This window comes from Simochromis diagramma, unplaced genomic scaffold, assembly GCF_900408965.1.
Source record: "Simochromis diagramma unplaced genomic scaffold, fSimDia1.1 OVJJ01000387.1, whole genome shotgun sequence".
NCBI classification, from domain to species: Eukaryota; Metazoa; Chordata; class Actinopteri; order Cichliformes; family Cichlidae; genus Simochromis; species Simochromis diagramma.
The window spans coordinates 5,127,421-5,146,207 of NW_024387152.1; the positions used below are offsets into that span (position 1 = coordinate 5,127,421).

Sequence of the window (18,787 nt, forward strand, 5' to 3'; positions counted from 1 at the left end):
AATCAATAACCCCAGGATTAAATTAGCCTTGGCATGAAGGGATGATGGGGGGAAGATGAAGAGTGAATGGTGGTGAATGACATTGAGACATGTAGGCTGAACAATACAGCACTTCTATAACCTGCATGCTGTGCCTATACAAGGACAGTGAGTGTACCTGGGATGGATTCCATCCCACTTAGCAATTACCAAACATTCCTGGTTATAGTCATTGCTTGGGCCAAGCATGCCTTATAAACACTCTGCACATTACTGAAGAGAAAAACTGACATTTATTCTTGTTAAACACCACCTTATAACACCTTTTTGAGGGAACAACACCTTCAAGTGCCCTTTGTGTTTGCATAGGAGTCTACATGGTGAAGAAACTCCAAATTAGCAACTTTCTCGACCCATTTCTGACACAGACTAAAAGGATAAACAAAGAACAACAAAGATGTGCAGTCAAAGTTTTATGCTATGCATGATTAAAGAAACTGTGGAACCCATTGCTGCTGTTAAAATAGACCATTTTCCTCTCTAAAGACCAAGAACATAAAGTATACTCTCATTACAGCTTGGGGACATCATTGTGATGTATAAAGTGACTGTCTGCTAATTGGAAGCCTTTAATACTGGATCTCCCTGGGGAATGTGTAATACAGCCAAATAAAAGTCTTAAAATTATCAGATCTTAAGGTGGGGGGGGAGAGAAAAACCATCATAATCTTCCTCAACTATGCATCACCAGATCAAGCCAAGAAATTAGAAGATTTTCATTCTTTCAAAATCCCACGAATACTTGAGTTTTTGAAAAATCCACACTTCTGAGCACTAGTATTAAGAATCACAGCGTGTGCCATGTGAGAATATCTGAAATATTATTTCCAGCCATTATGATACTTTATTCATTGCTTTTTGTTTTCTTTACAGGAAATGTAATTTAATATTTGCATCGTTTGATCCAAGATGCTATTTCTTTCCAGCTCTCACTTACATTAGCTTCATTTAATGTTTTTGTGGTTACAGTCAATGTTTCCTTACCAATAATTCATGTAATTCAGATTAAGGAATAAATTCTTACCAGTTCTTCTCTGGGGCTACGTGCTCCATCTTTTCCAGGCAGAAGGCCAGGCTGAGAACATAAACAAACATTTGTATTAGAGTGCCATCTAGTGGAAAACAGAAGTAATGTCGCTTTGAAGCTTGGTAACTATGGTCGCCCTTTACAAGCACAGGGTATGTAACATCGCTGGCTTTATCTGTTGAAGTGACAGTATTCGGTTATTCAGGTATGGGACACTTTTACAATACTAGGCCTCGAGGCTTCATTCAGGCATATCAACAACATTTATACAAAGTGCTTGAGCACTCTTTCACGCTTGGCACATTTCTGCAAACTGATCAGGCAACTCTTACACTTAAAAATTGCTCAGTTTATTAGGATCCCCGTTAGCTAGAGACTGAACTCTGTCAGAGCCTGTGTGAAGTACAGAACACAGTGTTATCTGCTGCTAGATCCTGATCAAAACTGCCTGAATTTTGGGGATAATTTACTGTGACTGAAGTTACTTCTGTGGTGTCAGGTACATAAATGTGAGCAACTCTCGTGCATTTGAAAAGCTTTTGGATGAATTGTGCTGCTGTATGATTCTGCAGGTATGTAATAAACAGAGAAGAAAGAGTTCTAGAAACAGCTGCAAGCATCAAACTACCTACCTACCTAACTTCCTGTTAGCTTTTGTCAAAAGTTAACTACTGTCATAACTCAGAAGTTTTTTTAACCTGTTCTCATCATGGTGAAGAGTTTAGCTTCGTGCTGTACTCCATAAACATTTCCCTATGTACAGTAACAGATGGGAAACTGTAGAAATTGTGAACAAGGGAAAATTCACAACACAAATAAATTGACTGTGGAAACTGAAGGGTATCCATTTCACTGTGACGTTTATGGAGCAGTGCTTGTAGTAGAATGTGGTCAGATTTTGTTCTATCGGCAGGAAAATAAATAAATTAAAAAAGGCAATTTTTCATTTCCACAAGATTGGGTAAGAAAACATTAATGACATAAATGGACTGGTTCTTATTTAGTGCTTTTGTAGCTTGCCATCACCAGTGTGTGAATGTGTTTGTGAATGGCTGGATGACTGAATGTAGTGTAAAGCACTTTGGGGTCCTTAGGGACTAAGTAAAGCGCTATACAAATACAGGCCATTTACCATTTTCTATGTGAGCACTCAAAGCACTCCATTTGCCCATTCATACAAACACTTTTTTTCTAGGCCTTAGCACTTTCTATGGAACATTCACACACATTCTGATGAACACATTAGAAAGCAACTTGGGTTAGGAAATTGCTTAAGGATACTTTGGCAAGCACAATTGAGCAACAGTCTGTATGCCTACAATTAGTAGATGACCCTCTCTACCTCCTGAGCTACAGTTACTGTTTAGAGAACTTTAAAAACAATAAAAATGTATTTAAGGTGTTTAATGTAACTAAGCATCTCTCACATACGTACATAAAAATATTTTGCATTTCTCTACAGCATATATAAACATATATGCAAAAAGTAAAGTTGTCACTGGTGACATACATGAATAAAAACGTTCGATGACATTTGTTTTGGGGGGCTGGTGAGTTCAAAGATAACACTGTGACTGCAACCCAACAGAGACCATCAGATTTATTTGCCTACACTGACCTTTGAGTTACACCTACAGTTATCTGCACACAGTAAGACGAGGCTACACGCTCAGATGCAATTGTACAGCTGTACCGTTTGATGACAATGGCAAATATAGTAACTATGCCATATTATTTTCGACACAATATGGCAACTCTAAATGACGCCCCTTCCTGCCCACTTGTAAACACACTCATGTCTCAGTGACAACTTTTGCCTCGAAACCTAGCTAGCATGCTAACTAGCAGGCATGCTAATCTCTAACTTGGTGAGCATTTCCAGGCACGTGATGCCAACGTTAAGACATCTAAAGCCCCGAAATATCTAAAACAGTTCACTACCGCAAATGGACATTAAAAAGAAACCGCTTTTAATGCATATAGAGACCTGTGTTGTTGCCTCAGCTTGGTCGTTGGATGCCATCTTCTTCTTCTGTTCCTTCTGCCACACTTCTTATTCTGGTATATTTCTACCACGCAACATGCTTTAGGATGCACTACTGCCTCCTGCAGGTGAGTAAGGGACACTGCAGGATAAGTCTAACTCCAAAGTATAACTCACTATTCTTACTGTCTGTTATTAAAACGCTACAATTTAAAAGCACATCAAGTTAGGTTTCAGCTTCCTCATAGCACATTCTCATGCTCACACACCTTCAGTAGATCTTATACTGAGACTTCTCCGTGGTCAATATTGATGACTGTCTTTCTTTCATTGCCAAGAAAACCTCTTTTTTGTAAATTGTTTTTATTTGTTTTGTCTGTTTGTTTTGTTTTTGTCATATTAGAGCCTGTTCTACTTTTAGACTTAATGTCAGCTTCATCATTTCCTCAGCTGAACACACCCTTGTGCCTAAAGAACAAGAAGAAAAAATCTATACAACAAAGCCAAAAGCTTAGTCACGAGGTGTGGTAAGTCCCTACTTGTTGAAACGAATTTGCATTCAGCCACCAGATAATAGCTTAATATGTCTTTGCCCAGGGCCCCTTCAGAAACCATAATACTTAATGGATTCACAGCAAGAAGATACTATTTATTTACAGTAGTTCATAAATAATAAAAATAAATAAATAAAACTATAAAGTCATTTGCTACAGCAACCCCCTAAAAGGTTAGACCCCTAAATGCTAGACTTACAGCATTAAAATGATTGTTTCAGGTGACATTGTGATGTAAGTGGTGCATTTTTGAACCATATAAAGCAGTCTTCTTTTCTCTCTCGACTACTCTCTTTAGGGGTTGCCACAGCGGATCATCTGCCTCCATTTCATCCCATCCTTAGCATCACTTCTGCCACACAACCCTCTGCATGTCCTCTTTCACTACATCCAAGAACCTCCTCTCTGATTCTCTTCTTTTCCTCTTGCCTGGCAGCTCCATATTCAGCATCCTTTGTCCAGTATATCCACTTCCCCTCCTCTGCACATGTCCAAACCATCTCAGCCTTGCCTCTCTAACTTTGTCTTCAAACTGCTCAACTTGAGCTGTCCCTATGATGTACTCATTTCTAACTTCTAGTTTCTGATTTTTAATTTCTGGTCAATCGTAATGAAAACTTTAACATCTTCATCTTCATCAACATTTTGCTACCTTCAGCTCAGCCTCCTTTGTGTGTGTGTGTGTGTGTGTGTGTGTGTGTGTGTGTGTGTGTGTGTGTCAGTGCCACAGTCTCCAAACCATACAGGTCTCAGTACCATCTTATAAACCATTACTTTCACCGCTGTTGCTATCCATCTGTCACAAATCACCCCTGATAATCATCTCCACCCGCTCCACTCTGCCTGTACTGTCTGCTTTGGATGGCTGAACCTAGGTATTTAAACTATTTAAACCCACCCACTTTTCAGTATCTGTGCTCCTGGTTTCACTGTTACACAAATACGCATTCTTTGATTCTACTGACTTTCATTCCCCTTCTCTCCAGACTATACCTCCACCTCTCCAGGCTCTCTTCCACCTACTCCCTAGCTATTTATTCTCACCACGCAATTAACCAACCAAATGTCTTTAAGAAAGAAAAACAAAAAAGAAAGAACTGAACTCCACTGTCAGGCCAGACTTTCTTTGGTCGCCATCTAGCGGTCATTTGCGGTAGTCCACCTTTGAGCTTTTTAACAGGAGCTGCTCGGAAGAACATGTTATTATTCTCATATTTCTTATGTCTAGAGCTTGAAAATAGTTAATAAATGATGTTTTTAAAATACACTCAAATTAACGCTGTAGAGGTTATAGCGTTATATTCAAACTGTAAACACAAAGGCAGTTCTTTCTATGTATATGCTAAACTACATATCCCAGATGCCATAGCGGCACGGCGGCAGTTCCGTATTCGGGGATAGTGGTAGCAGTTGATAGCTGCTGACGATAACTGTCAGTATTAAGGTATAAGAAAGCACAAAATCTGCTTCTCTAAACGCAGACTACAATGACGGATAAACCGTGTAAGGTGTGCAATTTCACACGACAACAAACGCATGGGCTAGTAGCTCTTTCCATAGATGAGCTTAAGAAAAAAGGTAAGTTGTCATGACTTTACATTCCTGAACTTTATCATGCTAGAGTTTCTTTTTAATAAAAGCGATGTATTCATTAATGTTGAACGGGTGTGTGACAGTTACGTGAAGTACCGTCTCACGCAGTCAAACGTTGTGGGTGCAGTATTTAAATGTTTAGTTTGCACTGGTGCTGAGCGCTAAAAGCGGGGTCTCATATTGCGAAAGTGAAAGAACTTCATATGTTCAGTGATTTGTGAGAGTGTTGGGAGGCACTAACATTACAACTGAGGTGATTATTGCTATTGCTGTCGACAAGCTTACTTATCTAGTCGTGTGTGGCAGCAGAAGCAGCATCACCATTTTTATCCATCGTGTTTAAACTTGCAGAAGCTAAACATGAAAAGTCATTGCTCTTCCTGCTCATTCCTAGAAGGCTAGTCACCAGGCGTTACCCCCAGACTTTTTTTTTTTTTTTTGCATTTTTCTCTTTTTAATAAAAAAAAAGGTTTTTAATAAAAGTGTTTCTACGTCTTTGATTGTTATGTGTCAGCAGAGTTTGGAGGAGGTCAGGCTGGGTCCTTGATTTTGAAGCCACCTACATGAAGATACTAGAAGTGTATTTCTGATTCTGATAAAGTCTCCTGTAACTGCCAGTGACAAAACTAGGATGCTATCTGAAAACCCCCCTCTTGGTTTTGAAGCTAGCTTAAAGTTATAAATTTCCTTTATTCCTATTCAATATACATAAATAAATACTTGTATATGAAATATTGAGCTGGGGCACTATTAAACTAGAGGTGCTGATTTATAGCTGTACAATTTTAAAAGTGAGTGGACGTAAGACATGTTTTGTATTGCAAATAGGAGCAGCTCTGATGAAAGGGCTGGTGACTCTTTAAATGGACTGACTTGTTTGACATGTGGAAGTATGCTGAATCACCTGATGAACAGGTGGTGTCTGAGGTATTACTGCTTTGAATATTTGGCTTATGGGATACACTAATACTGATTGTTTTCCTCTGAAATGTGGGCGGCACTGTCGCCTCACAGAGAGAAGGATCTGTGTTGGATTTGCTGGTTCCCCCCCCACAGTCCACAGACACGCATGTGAGGTTAATTTGTTATGCTAAACTGGACTTGCGGCCACCTCTTTCCACAACAGTCAGCTGGGATATTGAATCGGATGGATGGATACAACCATATGGCTAAACACTTTGAAGTATAAAAATAATCTGGGACACTCTATAATATTTGTAGTTTCTCTGTTCTTTTAACAGGTCGACAGTGTCTTGGGTTCAACTCCAGTGACTCAGTCACAGTGGTCCTAGAGAATGATGGGACAGTAGTAGAAGACCAGGCTTACTTTTTGTGTTTACCCTCAAACACAAAATTCATGCTATTGAATGACAAAGAGAGGTGGTCTCCACCTTGCAGGAGTAAGCAGGTTTACTTTTATCTGACATTTTTCTGCATCCTTTTTACCATCAATCATTAATATCCCGGGAATGCACCACCTTGTGTTAATTTGATATTTACTTTTTAGTTGATGGTGGCACAGCTTGGATGGCTAGGGATTCTGTGATGCTGGAGACTGATACTGTGGACAGCTCCAGTACTGTAGCACCTTGGTATGAACTGGCTCAGCAGCTGAAGCAGGACCTGACTACCATTATTCTCATGTCTGAGGCGGACCTACAGGTACCAACATTATATGTCAAGTATAAGAAAGCGATAAGTGTGTTAATCAATCTAAAAATAGGAGCCGCAAATTGTATTTTATTGTTTTGCTTTGCTTTTTCAGACCTTAGTGGATGCCCCATGCCCTGAACTAGCCTCTGCTTTGGGCTTCCAAGAGAAAAAGGCCCAAGAGCTCCAGGAGACGCTGCAGAGGGTTTTGGATCGCAGAGAGCAGGAGCGGCAATCCAAGGAATTGCTCCAGCTTTACCTGAAAACTGTGGAGCTGGAGAACAGACAACAGGAAGAAACAAGTCAGCCTTCTCAGGGAGGTACGGCTGTGTCATTTTGAGGTGGTTGCCATGTTTACCGTGTGGAAATAGTTTGTTGAGATAAAGATATGAAAATCAGATTTCCTGATTATTGTAGTGTGACACGGATACACAATATAAACTCTGTAACAAGTTAAGTCTTGCACAGAAAGCTGTTTCTGTGTCATTATTCAAACTGGGATACAGAAACTCTGTGAACTGCAGTACTGTGCAAAAGTCTGGAGCCACCCTTTATTTCTTTATATTTTGCTTCCAATGAGCCTGACTTTTTTATAATTCTTCTAGGTTGCCTTGAGCAACAGTTTTTCCAACGCTGAAGCCTTGAGCTTCAGCTTTTCTGAAGCTTTTTTGACATTTTTCTTTGTGCATTGGCTGCTTTTTGTTTTTTTGTTTTTACTCATTTTCAGTCCTTGTACCTGACCTTTTTTAGGGAAGGTTTTCCTCTGAGAGGTTTGTTAAGCCACTTAAAGCTGACCTATGAGACAAGCTTTAAAAGGCACCTAACTCGAGGGATGAACCAGCGTTTTGTCTACACATAACAGACACCATAGCAAAGTACCAATGTTAAATTGAATCTTTGGGCGCTTTGTTACTAGCAGTGTGAGGCAAAAACACATCATTTGTTTCCATTTTTTTTAGTTGAATCAATGAAAATGCCAAAGGTAAAAATGTGCCAACATGGTGACTGCCAAAAACTTGCCAAAGCTTTGGCTTTTCTTAGCATGGTGTGCAGTATGTCCTTAAAACATTTGAGTAAACTGGACAGTTGGCGGACAAAAAAAGTGGCAAAGTATCTACAGCAGATGAACAGTCTATGTAAGTCATGTCATGAAGAAATAGAAGAACAAATCAGAGAGCTGACACAGGGTGTAAGAGATGCTTCTGTGGTGCATCAGTTGTTCCATCTACTGTTCACAGAAGCCTCATCAGACATGGTCTCAGTGGAAGGGTGGCAGTCAAGAAGCCATTCTTATGGAAGGGAAAGGGGAGAAATGGGCGAGGTATTCCAAATTATTCAAGAACTGGACTGAAAATCAACAGGCAACAGATCCTATGGAGTGAATCTGAATTTGAGATTTTTGGTTCATATTGTCATCAATGTCCACAGAGGGCATCAGGAGAGGGGTCCAAAACCGAGTGTCTGTAAAACACACTGGAGGCTCTGTCGTGGTTTGGTGCTGCATTTTAGCCCGTGGTGTTGGGGATCGTGTCAAAAATGATAGAATTATGAACACACAGAAGTTAGATTTTGATCCGCCATGTAATACTGTCTGGAAAGAATCAGAATCAGAGTACTTCAAAAATTATGTGGGTTACAGTTGCTCGAAGACAGTAACAGTAACGGACTAAACTAATTAAATAATACAATATGTTACAAAGTTTACAAATGTAAGAAATAGTACTGACAAATACAAATCATTCAATTACAAATATCAAGAATATTACACAGGTGAAGTATATATGATTGACATTTAACTGTTGTGTGTAACTGTTGCAGTGTTTACAGTGTATTAGGCGGAGGAGTTGAGGGAGATGGGAGATGGCCATGGGCAGGAATGATTTCCTGTGTCGTTCAGTGGTGCTTTTTGGTAATCTCAGTTTCTCACTGAACATGCTTCTGTGGCTAGCCAGCACGTCAGGGAGTGGGTGGGAATTATTATCCAGCATTGTCCTTATCTTAGACAACATCCTCCTCTCAGACACCACCCTAAGGGAGTCCAGCTCCATCCCCACAACATTAATGGCCTTGCGGATCACTTTATTGAGTCTGTTAGCATCTGTGACCCTCAACCTGCTGCCCCAGCATGCAATAGCATAGAGGATGGCACTGGCCATAACAGACTCATAGAAAATCCTGACCATTATCCAACAGATGTTGAAAGACCTCAGCCGCCTCAGAAAATAGAGATGACTCTGGCCCTTCCTGTAGAGTGCAACAATGTTTTGTTCAGTTTATTGTCCATGTATACTCCAAGGTATTTATAGTCCTCCACAATGTCCACATTGACCCCCTGGATTGAAACAGGGGACAAGGTTTTCCTGGTCCTCTTAAAGTCCACAATCAGTCCTTGATCTGATTGTATTCATTTTTCAGCATGACAGTGATCCCTGCCTAACAGAGCTCAGGTTGTGTTGAAGAGCAAAGGTGGTCAAAGTCAATTCTTCATATTTCACTATGAAAATGGAAAAAGGAACAGCAATTTATTGAAATGTGCAAGCATAAAAGGAAATGCAGTGTTTTTGAGACAGGCTGTGGTAACAAAGTGTCCAAAGATACAATTTAAAATTGATGCTCATCTAAGATGTCTGTTATGTGTAGACACAACATGTGTAACTCAAGATTCATCCCTTGAGTGAGGTACCTTTTTATGACTGAATGATTCATAGGTCAGTGTTATGTGGCTTAACAAACAAAAAACCATTAATTTGAAAAGGGTGCTTATACAGTTCCCTCTGCGTAACAAACATGTAATCAATAGATGTGATCAATATGCATGAATACACCCAGCAAAATAATCAATATAGTCCCATGACTATGAAGCCCTCGAGATAGGTAATGGCCCCAGATGTAGTTCTTTAGATGAGAGTCGGGGACATCACTGACATAACTTTAGCCAGCGAGGAGGGGTGGTCAAATCAGAAACTTTGAGAAAACAATAAATGTGAAAATCATACATAAACTTTCTCTATATTTAAGAACAAGAGACATAAATGGACTGGTTCTTATGTAGCACTTTTGTACTCAACCTAAGCACTCAAAGCGCTTTATACAACATGCCTCATTCATACAAGCAGCTTTTTTATTTCATGCCTGTTTCAATCTAACATTAACACACATTCAAACACAGAAGGGCAGCAAAATAAATAAACTATCTTAAAATATGTATTTTTATTTCTAAGTGAAGGAGGTTCAAACAACTGCAGATGTTATTAGTTAACATGTATTATTTTTCTTTCTGAATTTGTTATCGGTTCATTCTCTTAATTTCTCATGAGGGAAGAGCTGCACTTCTATCTTTTGGTCACTAGGTGGACCTGTTGTTGTTGTTGTTTAACAACCCCACCTGAAATAATCATTTACTATGTTTAAAATGTTTTGAAATGTATCGAAACCTGTTTCAATATCTCAGGTGCCGGGGATGTGGATGTGCCAGATGGAATGGAGGTGGATTCTGCTTCTGGATTTATGTCCAGGACTTTGATGGTCCTGAAAGGCAAAACATCGCCAGAGACCAGGCTTTCCACTGAGGATCTGCAGGTAGCCTATTCACACAACTCTGATTAAGTCTGCCTCAAAGCATCAGCAAATAAAAACACCCCAAATGTGTACTTTTACATCTGTTGTATTGTAAATGTCGCAGAGAATCCACTCTTTCTGAGAACTACCAAGAAGTTCAAACTGCAAATTTAGACAGGCACCAGCAAATGAGGGGCATTTACATATCGCAGCAATGTGGGGCAACTCCCTTCAATGGTCCTACGTCATCATATTCCCACGTCACTCCTTCTGCTGTAAGGCTTGTGTCGTAACACACCCCAGTGAGTCTGCTGCAAAATGATCAAAGCAAGCATGTGAAACTGCCCATCCTGACACACTTAAAACACACCCCTGCGTCATCAGTTCGGATATAATCCCATTTACTTTAGGTACAGTGTAAGCACAAGATTTTTTTCAACCATCTCCATTTGCATTCATAAACTTATGTTAGTAGGGCAAGCCAGTGTATCGCCTCATATGTTCCCATATCCACTATATGGAGCTCCCGTCTGTGTGTCTTTAGATGGTAGTGGCCAGAGGGATGGAAGCTATGGAGCAGGTGCTGGGCTGGGACAGAGCGAGGACGTCCACGCTGCTGCAGGCCTGCGAAGCTGAGCTGACCGCACGTCTCCGGCAGATTCAGGCAGTGCAATCCATCAGGAGCAACACACAGCTGCGCGGCAGCCAGCAGTCCAGCGAGAAGAGGAAGGAGGAGGGCGTCGAAAAGCAAGCCCAAGGCGGCAACTAGGCCGAGACTCTACCTGAGCACAGACTGATAAGAATTCACACTACCAGCCTCGGGGCCAGCAGAGTAGGATTTTTGCCCTGCGTTACTGATAATAACAAAACTGCTGGAATACATGAATCCCAAGTGTTGACACTTTGTAAGATTTCAAAACCACTTGAATGCTTTTGCCTCAAGAGGAAGCTGGATGATTTACACAAGTCATGTTTATCAAAGACATTAACCACTTGGGTCTATTTTTTTTTTTTAACTGGCTTCTTATTTTGTGTTTCATGCTGTGAGAATAACTACAGATAAACAAATCTAAACTTAAAGCTATAACTCAGTATTTGGGGAGATTCTCTTACTTCCGGCAACCTCGCTAGTTGACAGAAAAGTTGCTGCGCCTCTAGGCCAAAGTCCAAGGTTCACTGTTGTGTATTTAAATAAAATGGGTCTTCTCATCTAACTCACATTTATTTGCTTTATCACAGTGAGAAAGTTTTAAAAAAAAAAAAAAAGAAAAGAAAGAAAGTGTTTTTTTTTCTCCAAAAATGAAGAACTGTTGTTTTAAGGCTGCCTGTTACATTTATAGTCATCATTACACTTTTTTCTTTTTTTTTTTAATTTTGCCTTCTGCTGCCCCTTAACTATTGCTATGATTGAAGGGATGCACTGCATTTGAGATTTTAGATCTTCAGTTTACGCAGGTAAAAAGTTACTTTTAATTAGTTAGAGAAAACTAAACACATAATTTAGCTTCTGGTGTCTTAAAGTGAAAATCTGGTATCCAGGTCATCCTGATATTGCCTTGTTAATGCATTTTTTAAGTCATATTTTTTTTTAGCTATTTTTGGAAACTGCATTAAAAGTCAAGGAATTTTTTTAATGAGTGTGCTGAAAAATCTTGAAATATTTGTCAAAACTGTGCATCCTAATGTGAAATTTCACTGTGTGATGTTTTATGGAATCTGAAAGAGGAGAAGAAATACCTCATAAATAATGGTAAGTGCAGAAACGGGAATAAATACAAAAGGGGGGCAAAAATTGGCCAGATATGTTTGAATTGGTTACACAGACACGTTCATTGCTTTAATAATAAAAAGTTAGATACATGTTCATTCATATGACCCCCGTGTGTGTGAGACATTGTAGCTTATTATGCATGAGTCTGCTGGCAGTGTGATGTAAAAGGGTGTGGACAGCGTGTGCAGTGTCCATGTGACTCATGGGGATGTATCTTTTCTCATGCCTGTCATCTGTGTCCTGAACAATGAGCACAAATGAAGGATCTGAATTTACAGAAAGACCTCTTCTTTTTCGTGTTGTGGGGAAATTACAATGTCACTGCCAGCTTGTACTTTCATATTAGATGCCCTTTAAGTGCGGCATTTGTAAGCAGCTTATAATTACTCGGTATTGTGTCCATGTATGCCCAAAAAAATAAAAAGTTGTGCCTCAGCTCATCAGCAAGAAAAACTGCAGGTTGTAGGAGGCTGTTTCATATTAATTTTCCACAAGTAGCTAAAGGAAATTGTATATGGTGGTACATATTTATACATGTTACATGGTGGAGGAGGGATTTATATTTTATTTTTTTCATTAAATGTGCCTTCAGACTTTCCATAGTGCTGTTGTCCCACATTATTGTGACAGATATTGAAAGCATTTAGAATCCAATACAATCCAAATGAAAAAAAAAAAGGAAAAAGTTCAGTACTTTTGAGATTTCCTCAAAGGCTTTGCACTGTAAAGTGACACAGCAGTAGCGTTTGGCCTTAAAACCAAGGGATCTCCTTAGTGATATTGAATTTGAAGACTCTAAACACCTATTAGTGAAGGTGAAGGAGTATGCGTGGTCAGGAACATTATTACCAATGACAAAAAAGCAGCAGTCTCTGATATTGAGACTTTATATTTCTCTCTATAGCAACTTAACTGAGTTCGTGCACTAGTGTAATAGTGATGGGCATATTAGCTATAAGCCTGACAGCCTACTGGCAGCGTGCTGCGGTTGGATATTTTTCAACAGCTGGTTAATGGGTTTCATGGTGTGCGTAATTCCTGTGGAATTAGCTCCAACTAGGCTGGACAGTTAGGAGTGAGCGCGCGAGAGCACAGGAGCGGTCAATTGCTCCGTCATGTCTTACACCTTCCATGCGCATTAGATTATGACTTAACGGCGCTCAGGTAAGAACTGCAGGTTTGCTCGGTAAGCACACAGGAGCCCCGAGGGCTGTCTGGTATTTCGTGCTGTAAACAAGCCTTAATCCCGCGTGGGCTGACAGTTTACAGCGCACGTGTCCACACAGGACCTCGTATTTCTGTTGGGTTGAAAATGACGAGGTGATCTGTGGGTCAGTAGCTACACATCATGCTCGGGGTTGTTGCCTACAAACTACAAAATATGTGGCTGGGAAAAACAGCTCAATCAAAGCTAACAAACTGTGGTTTAAGAAAGTCACACGTTCACTGAAAAATTGCGCTGACCTAATTCTGCGGGAGAAGGAAGAAGGAAATCAAAACACTGGAGCAGAAGAAACAATAAAAATAAATCAGCACAAGTATTTTTCTGTCACTCACTGACACCTTCAGACATGCACTTTTGAACCATCTGAGGGGCACGCGGCTGGAGGAAATGTTGTGTGGATAAGTCATTTCTTTGGACTAAATAACCCTATAATGATTGTTTTGATAGAGGAGCGTAGCCGGGATTGTTTAAGAACAAGCTGCATAATGTATGAAGGTTAAATGACTAGCATACGGCGCTTATTGGACCAGACTTACTGACATCTAGACCCTCTTAAATGATTTTCTTATTTCTTCAATTCCTTGGCTAGATTAGAGGATGACTGAAATCACCCATAGCAATTTGAGGAAACCCAAGTTAATGAAAATGCTCGTCTGACTGCACACTGTTAGGTTAAAAGTTGGACACACAGTATTTATTGTAATGAGCAAAGAGGATCTAAATAATACAACAGTTTTATTTTAATCTCTTTTTATTGTCTATGTAACAAAGAATAGCAAGATCTTACACAAAATAAGGACAATTAGAAACAGAGTCCGTGAACTGTAGTGCCATCAGTCTGAAGTCAAAGAAAGGGTCTCTGCCTCGGTACTGGTGTACTTGATCTTCCATCCCTTGTTTTTTCCACTAGAGTCGGACCTGAACTCAACGTGCACGTCATAACTTCCCGTGTGAATCCGATCTGGTGGCGTTGGGCCACAGAAGGGCCCATACTCTTTTCCAGCTGTTGAAATCTTTCATGTCGGGACATTAGATAGAATTAAAATAAATAAATAAATAAGCAAGCATGATTGAGTCCTAACTGATGTCTGGCTAAATATGCATGAAACCGCAATAGCTATACAGTATATCACCCAAGCAGGACAAGTCAGTGGCAAAACCACCTCCACGAGCATGAGGAGGAATACATTGCTCATTCATTAGCTTGTGTGTGTTCAGACTTTGGAGTCGCACAACTGACCTTCAGCATATCATACGGACAGGGGGCTTCTGGATGTCCTTCTATGTCAAAGGGTTCCAGGAAGTTCAGGATTATTCTGGAGCCCTCTGGCAGACGGATGGTGTGGTTGCACCGGCTCATAGGTGGGTAGGGGTTCGGATAACCCGGACTACTCAGAACCCCCGAAGGAGACGTCAGCACCTGGCTCTGGCACGGCACTGCGAAGAAGACTCATGCACTAAAAGTGATCATTTTGAGGCACTGATTTAACCATTTTGTAAAGCTGTACCGACAGCTGCTGGGTTCTGAAGTGCTGGCTTTAAAGAGTTTTTGATTAGAACAAAATAATTGTTTCACATCAATTGAAACATTTCCTGCCATCATAAATGATGAGATTCATTTAGGTTTTGCCTTTTTGTCCCAGCAAATGTGCAGATGTTGCCTCAGACAAAAACAAATGAGGATTGCAAAGAGGCAGAGTTGCTGTAATTCATATAATTAGTACAATCTGTAGGCAGATAATCATTTTTGCCTATTCATCGCATGATTTGTTTTGTCACCCTTTTTCCTCTGGCAAAGAATAATAATTTAAGGCACATCAGCTCGTAATTGTGATTAATTACCTTGTGTCAGTACATTATTAGTGCTGCACACAGGTATCAATTTTTAATGCCATTTTGAAGTCGCTTTTCCCTCAGGAATCGACAGTAATTAACCTCGCCTTACACCTGCTGGCAGAGATCAACTACTTTGTGCATCAGTATGCTTTTTCAGTCTGAAATAAGTGAGCACAGGCCAGCTATGACAAAATGAAATCCAGTACGGAGCACCGGCAAGTGTGTGCCCTGTGTGAAATATCACCAAATTGTTTTTTTTGGGGGGGGACATGTTTTTTTTCCTGCCGTAGTAGGGAATAATGAGAGCATTTTGAATGACAAATGAGAACAATTAGACTTAAATACAAGTTTACAACACAGCAGTCTGATCCCATTTCTATGTTCGTCTTCAAAAGTCTGATAAGGAACTATTCGTATTTTAATGGCCTTAAAAAAACCCAAAGACACTCTGGGGTGTGCTGCTGTGCCAACTGAAAGATTAGGCCATTTCATGTGTTTACATCGTCAGTGAATGCAGGCAAATTGAATGCGTTGTTGCTAATGTCTCAAAGAGGTCAGACGCCTGCTTTTCTTCACTGTAAATAGTGTTTGCTGTTTCAGATTTGAGAAGATCTGAGCAGTAGCGTGTTTAGCTCCAGAAATGCCCTAATTACAAATCAATATAGTCAGACAATGTATACCAAGTTCTTAACGCTGCACCCTGCTAAATAGCTTTTGACCCACAGTGATTGAGCTCAGATAAACATGCCTCTTGAGCCTCGCTCTGTATCGTTCTTACCTGTGCAGGATCTTCTGTTGTCATGGAGAAGGTATCCTTGTCTGCACGTGCAGTAATAGCCACCGATGTAATTGTGGCAAAAATGATCACACACTCTCTCCCCTTCTACCTTGGACAGGCACTCATTGATGTCTGTGACAGAGTAAATCAATAAATATGCATCCCCTCCCCCATCCATGAACACACCTGAGATTGAGTATAAATCTGCTAAAACCTTTAGCCTACCAAGCAATCTGATGATTATTTCCTTGATTTACATCGCGCTGAAGTGCATATGCCATCATGGCCTTCAAAACTTGTTAGAGATAGAAACAAAAGACACTTTTCTAACTCAGGTGCATTTACTGCAGTGGTTCTCCAACTGTGAAGTCCCATTGGTGGAGTATAGAGCCAAAACATGTGGAGTGGAGTGTGGAAGCCAAGAGAAAACTGGACTGAAGCTAAGTTAACACACTCTGATGCTCTTCTGATGGTTCTGATTGTGGATGTCTGATTTTTTTTTTAAAGAGAAGAAGAAGAAGAAGTGGGGATGTGATCAGTGAGGGGTCTTTTTGGCTTCCGGACTGGGGCATAAGGGTAAAAGTTTGAAAACCATTGATTTACTGTTAAAACTTACACAGAAACTAAATGAATCTGGTTCATGCTAAATCTGACTCCCAATTAGCTGAAACTAAACAATGATCACAAAAACAGTTTTTTCATAGGCTCTGCAAAAGTCTCTCGGGTGTGCCACTGCAGCCAATTAAAATAACAGTTTAACTGTGGGAAAACACATTTTTTTGTTAACTTCAGAGTCATTTAAATCCCAAGAGAAGATAAAGAGGAGGGCCTGTAATGAAAGCACCATAAATAAACAACAGTTACATTATATATAAAATTAAGAGCCTTCTAAAATAATTTCTTGATGTGGGGCATTATTCCTGCTGGTTTCTAAATATTAGATTGTATTTGTAGTTTGCTGTCTGACTTTATTAATGTGAATTAATTCAAAAATTGCTGCATATACCTGTGAAGACTGCATTTCAGTAGAAACCTCACTACTCTTTGTTCTGTGTAATTACAGCTGAGAAAAATGTGTCTCCCTTCTGGCAACAAATGTCACTATTTTGCATCACCTTCTGAGGTGTAAAATGCTTGGAAGCCGGTGAATCGTCCCTCGTTAGAGTAGTCACTCCTAAAGACCACTGACATGAGGTTTCGGGCTGACAGGATGATTGTATTCCTCGGGGTGCTTTCATGGTTCTTCCCTTCCTCTCCGCAGAACCGCAAGGTTTCATTCCCCTCTGCCAAAACCTGGTTTGACAAGGTCAGAGGCCTTTTAGTGAGCAAGCTACTGATGCCAAGTCAGTGCACATAATGGGATGCTGACTTCCTCCTACATGTACCTGGATGTAGTCATATTCACACTGGTCTGAGAGTTCCATGCTGAAGTGGGTAAAGTAGAGTTTGACCCTGTGGCCATCTGGGACAGTGATGTTCCACACTACGTGCTGGTTGTCAGGGTAAGGCTGGGGGAAGTTGGGAGAGGTGAAGCTGCCGTATAACCCTGTCATTTCCACACTCAGCGAGACATGGAGTAGAGAAAAAAGAACAACAACATAGAGGCCACTGGGAAAAATTAGGTGTGATGGCATCAGTTACAAGGATTGCTTTGTAAAAATGAAAAACTAGCACTCACCCGGTCATGTTGGGTTCTCATTCCCCGGACAGTGCCTGTGTAGAAATGGTTTGCTTTCACTAATCTGGGGGTAAATGAACTCAGCTGTCCTGCCTGGTTGACATTTAGGTAAACAAAGTGAGCGAGACACATGATCACTTTGTTTTCATTCTCCACCTTCTTCAGTTTGGAATAAATCAAACGGATGTATGACAGCAGATTCATTTCTATGAGACATTCTATACCGTTGGCCACAATATTTTACTACAAAGATTAGAACATGTCCTATGTATTAAAAGTACTGCACTGCAGTGAATAATATCTCTCTAATAGACTCCAGCTTGTCTTTACACATTAAGAATAATTATGGAGTTCCACAGGGTTCTGTACTGGGACCAGTTCTATTTACATTATACATGCTTCCCTTAGGCTAGGTTATTAGAAGGCATAGCATACATTTGATACCAAGCTTTATTTCTACATGAAGCCACATGATACACACCAATTAGTTAAATTGCATGGATGTCTTAAAGACATAATGACCTCTAACTTAAAATAGTTAATGCATTTATTACTTCTAGGCTTGACTATTGTAAGTCATTATTATCAGGCTGTTCTAGGCAAGGCTACTGGGGGCTTCCCTTATTGCAATGAGTGATTCTTCTTTACTTCTCTCTCCTGATTCCCTCTTCTCTTTTCTTTTTCATTCACCCCCAACTACTTGTGACAGATGGCTCCCTCCTTGAGCCTGGTTCTGCCAGAGGTTTCTTCCTTTTAAAGGGGAGTTTTTCATTTCCACTGTTGCCAAGTGCTTGCTCGATATTAAGTGAAGCAACTGTCGTTTTAATTTGAAACTATATACATAAAATTGAATTAACTGAATATATACTGTGCCGAAGTGTTGTATCACTCTCAATCAAATATCCCTTGTACTACACACAAATGTTTAGACAGTGATGCTGACCAGACTTAGACAACTAATTATTTTAGACGCTGCTCTTATAATGGCTAAGCTGCGAGGTTGTTAAATAAAAGCCACAGAAAAATAAATACACTATACCCACAACATTTACCAGGCTGGCCCTTTTGTTTGCACCTAATTACTTCATCAGGGA

General features: G+C 40.1%; 3 protein-coding genes across 3 annotated transcripts in view; 1 reads left to right on the forward strand and 2 right to left on the reverse strand.

Annotated features, from left to right (window-relative positions):
- The window catches only part of pex14 (peroxisomal biogenesis factor 14), a 45,423-nt gene extending 42,262 nt beyond the window's left edge, over window positions 1-3,161 (reverse strand). The window contains exons 1-2 of the mRNA XM_040047714.1: window positions 3,054-3,161; window positions 1,064-1,114 (exon numbers count right to left, since the gene is read on the reverse strand). Coding sequence (XP_039903648.1) covers window positions 1,064-1,114; window positions 3,054-3,089 — 87 coding nt within the window. The 5' untranslated portion in view covers window positions 3,090-3,161. The remainder of the gene's footprint in view (window positions 1-1,063; window positions 1,115-3,053) is intronic.
- A 1,818-nt stretch (window positions 3,162-4,979) lies between these two features.
- Window positions 4,980-12,774, forward strand: dffa (DNA fragmentation factor, alpha polypeptide). The gene is made up of 6 exons (XM_040047947.1): window positions 4,980-5,182; window positions 6,439-6,597; window positions 6,705-6,859; window positions 6,963-7,167; window positions 10,299-10,426; window positions 10,950-12,774. Exons 1-6 carry the CDS (start codon window positions 5,092-5,094, stop codon window positions 11,172-11,174), a joined length of 963 nt encoding a protein of 320 aa, XP_039903881.1. The 5' UTR covers window positions 4,980-5,091; the 3' UTR covers window positions 11,175-12,774.
- A 1,381-nt stretch (window positions 12,775-14,155) lies between these two features.
- On the reverse strand, window positions 14,156-17,864 carry masp2 (MBL associated serine protease 2). The gene is made up of 6 exons (XM_040047948.1): window positions 17,694-17,864; window positions 17,401-17,623; window positions 17,131-17,308; window positions 16,016-16,147; window positions 14,642-14,838; window positions 14,156-14,414 (listed from the first exon to the last, which is right to left on the reverse strand). The coding sequence occupies exons 1-6, from the start codon at window positions 17,699-17,701 to the stop codon at window positions 14,235-14,237; spliced, it is 918 nt and encodes a 305-aa protein (XP_039903882.1). The 5' UTR covers window positions 17,702-17,864; the 3' UTR covers window positions 14,156-14,234.
- Window positions 17,865-18,787: the final 923 nt, after the last annotated feature.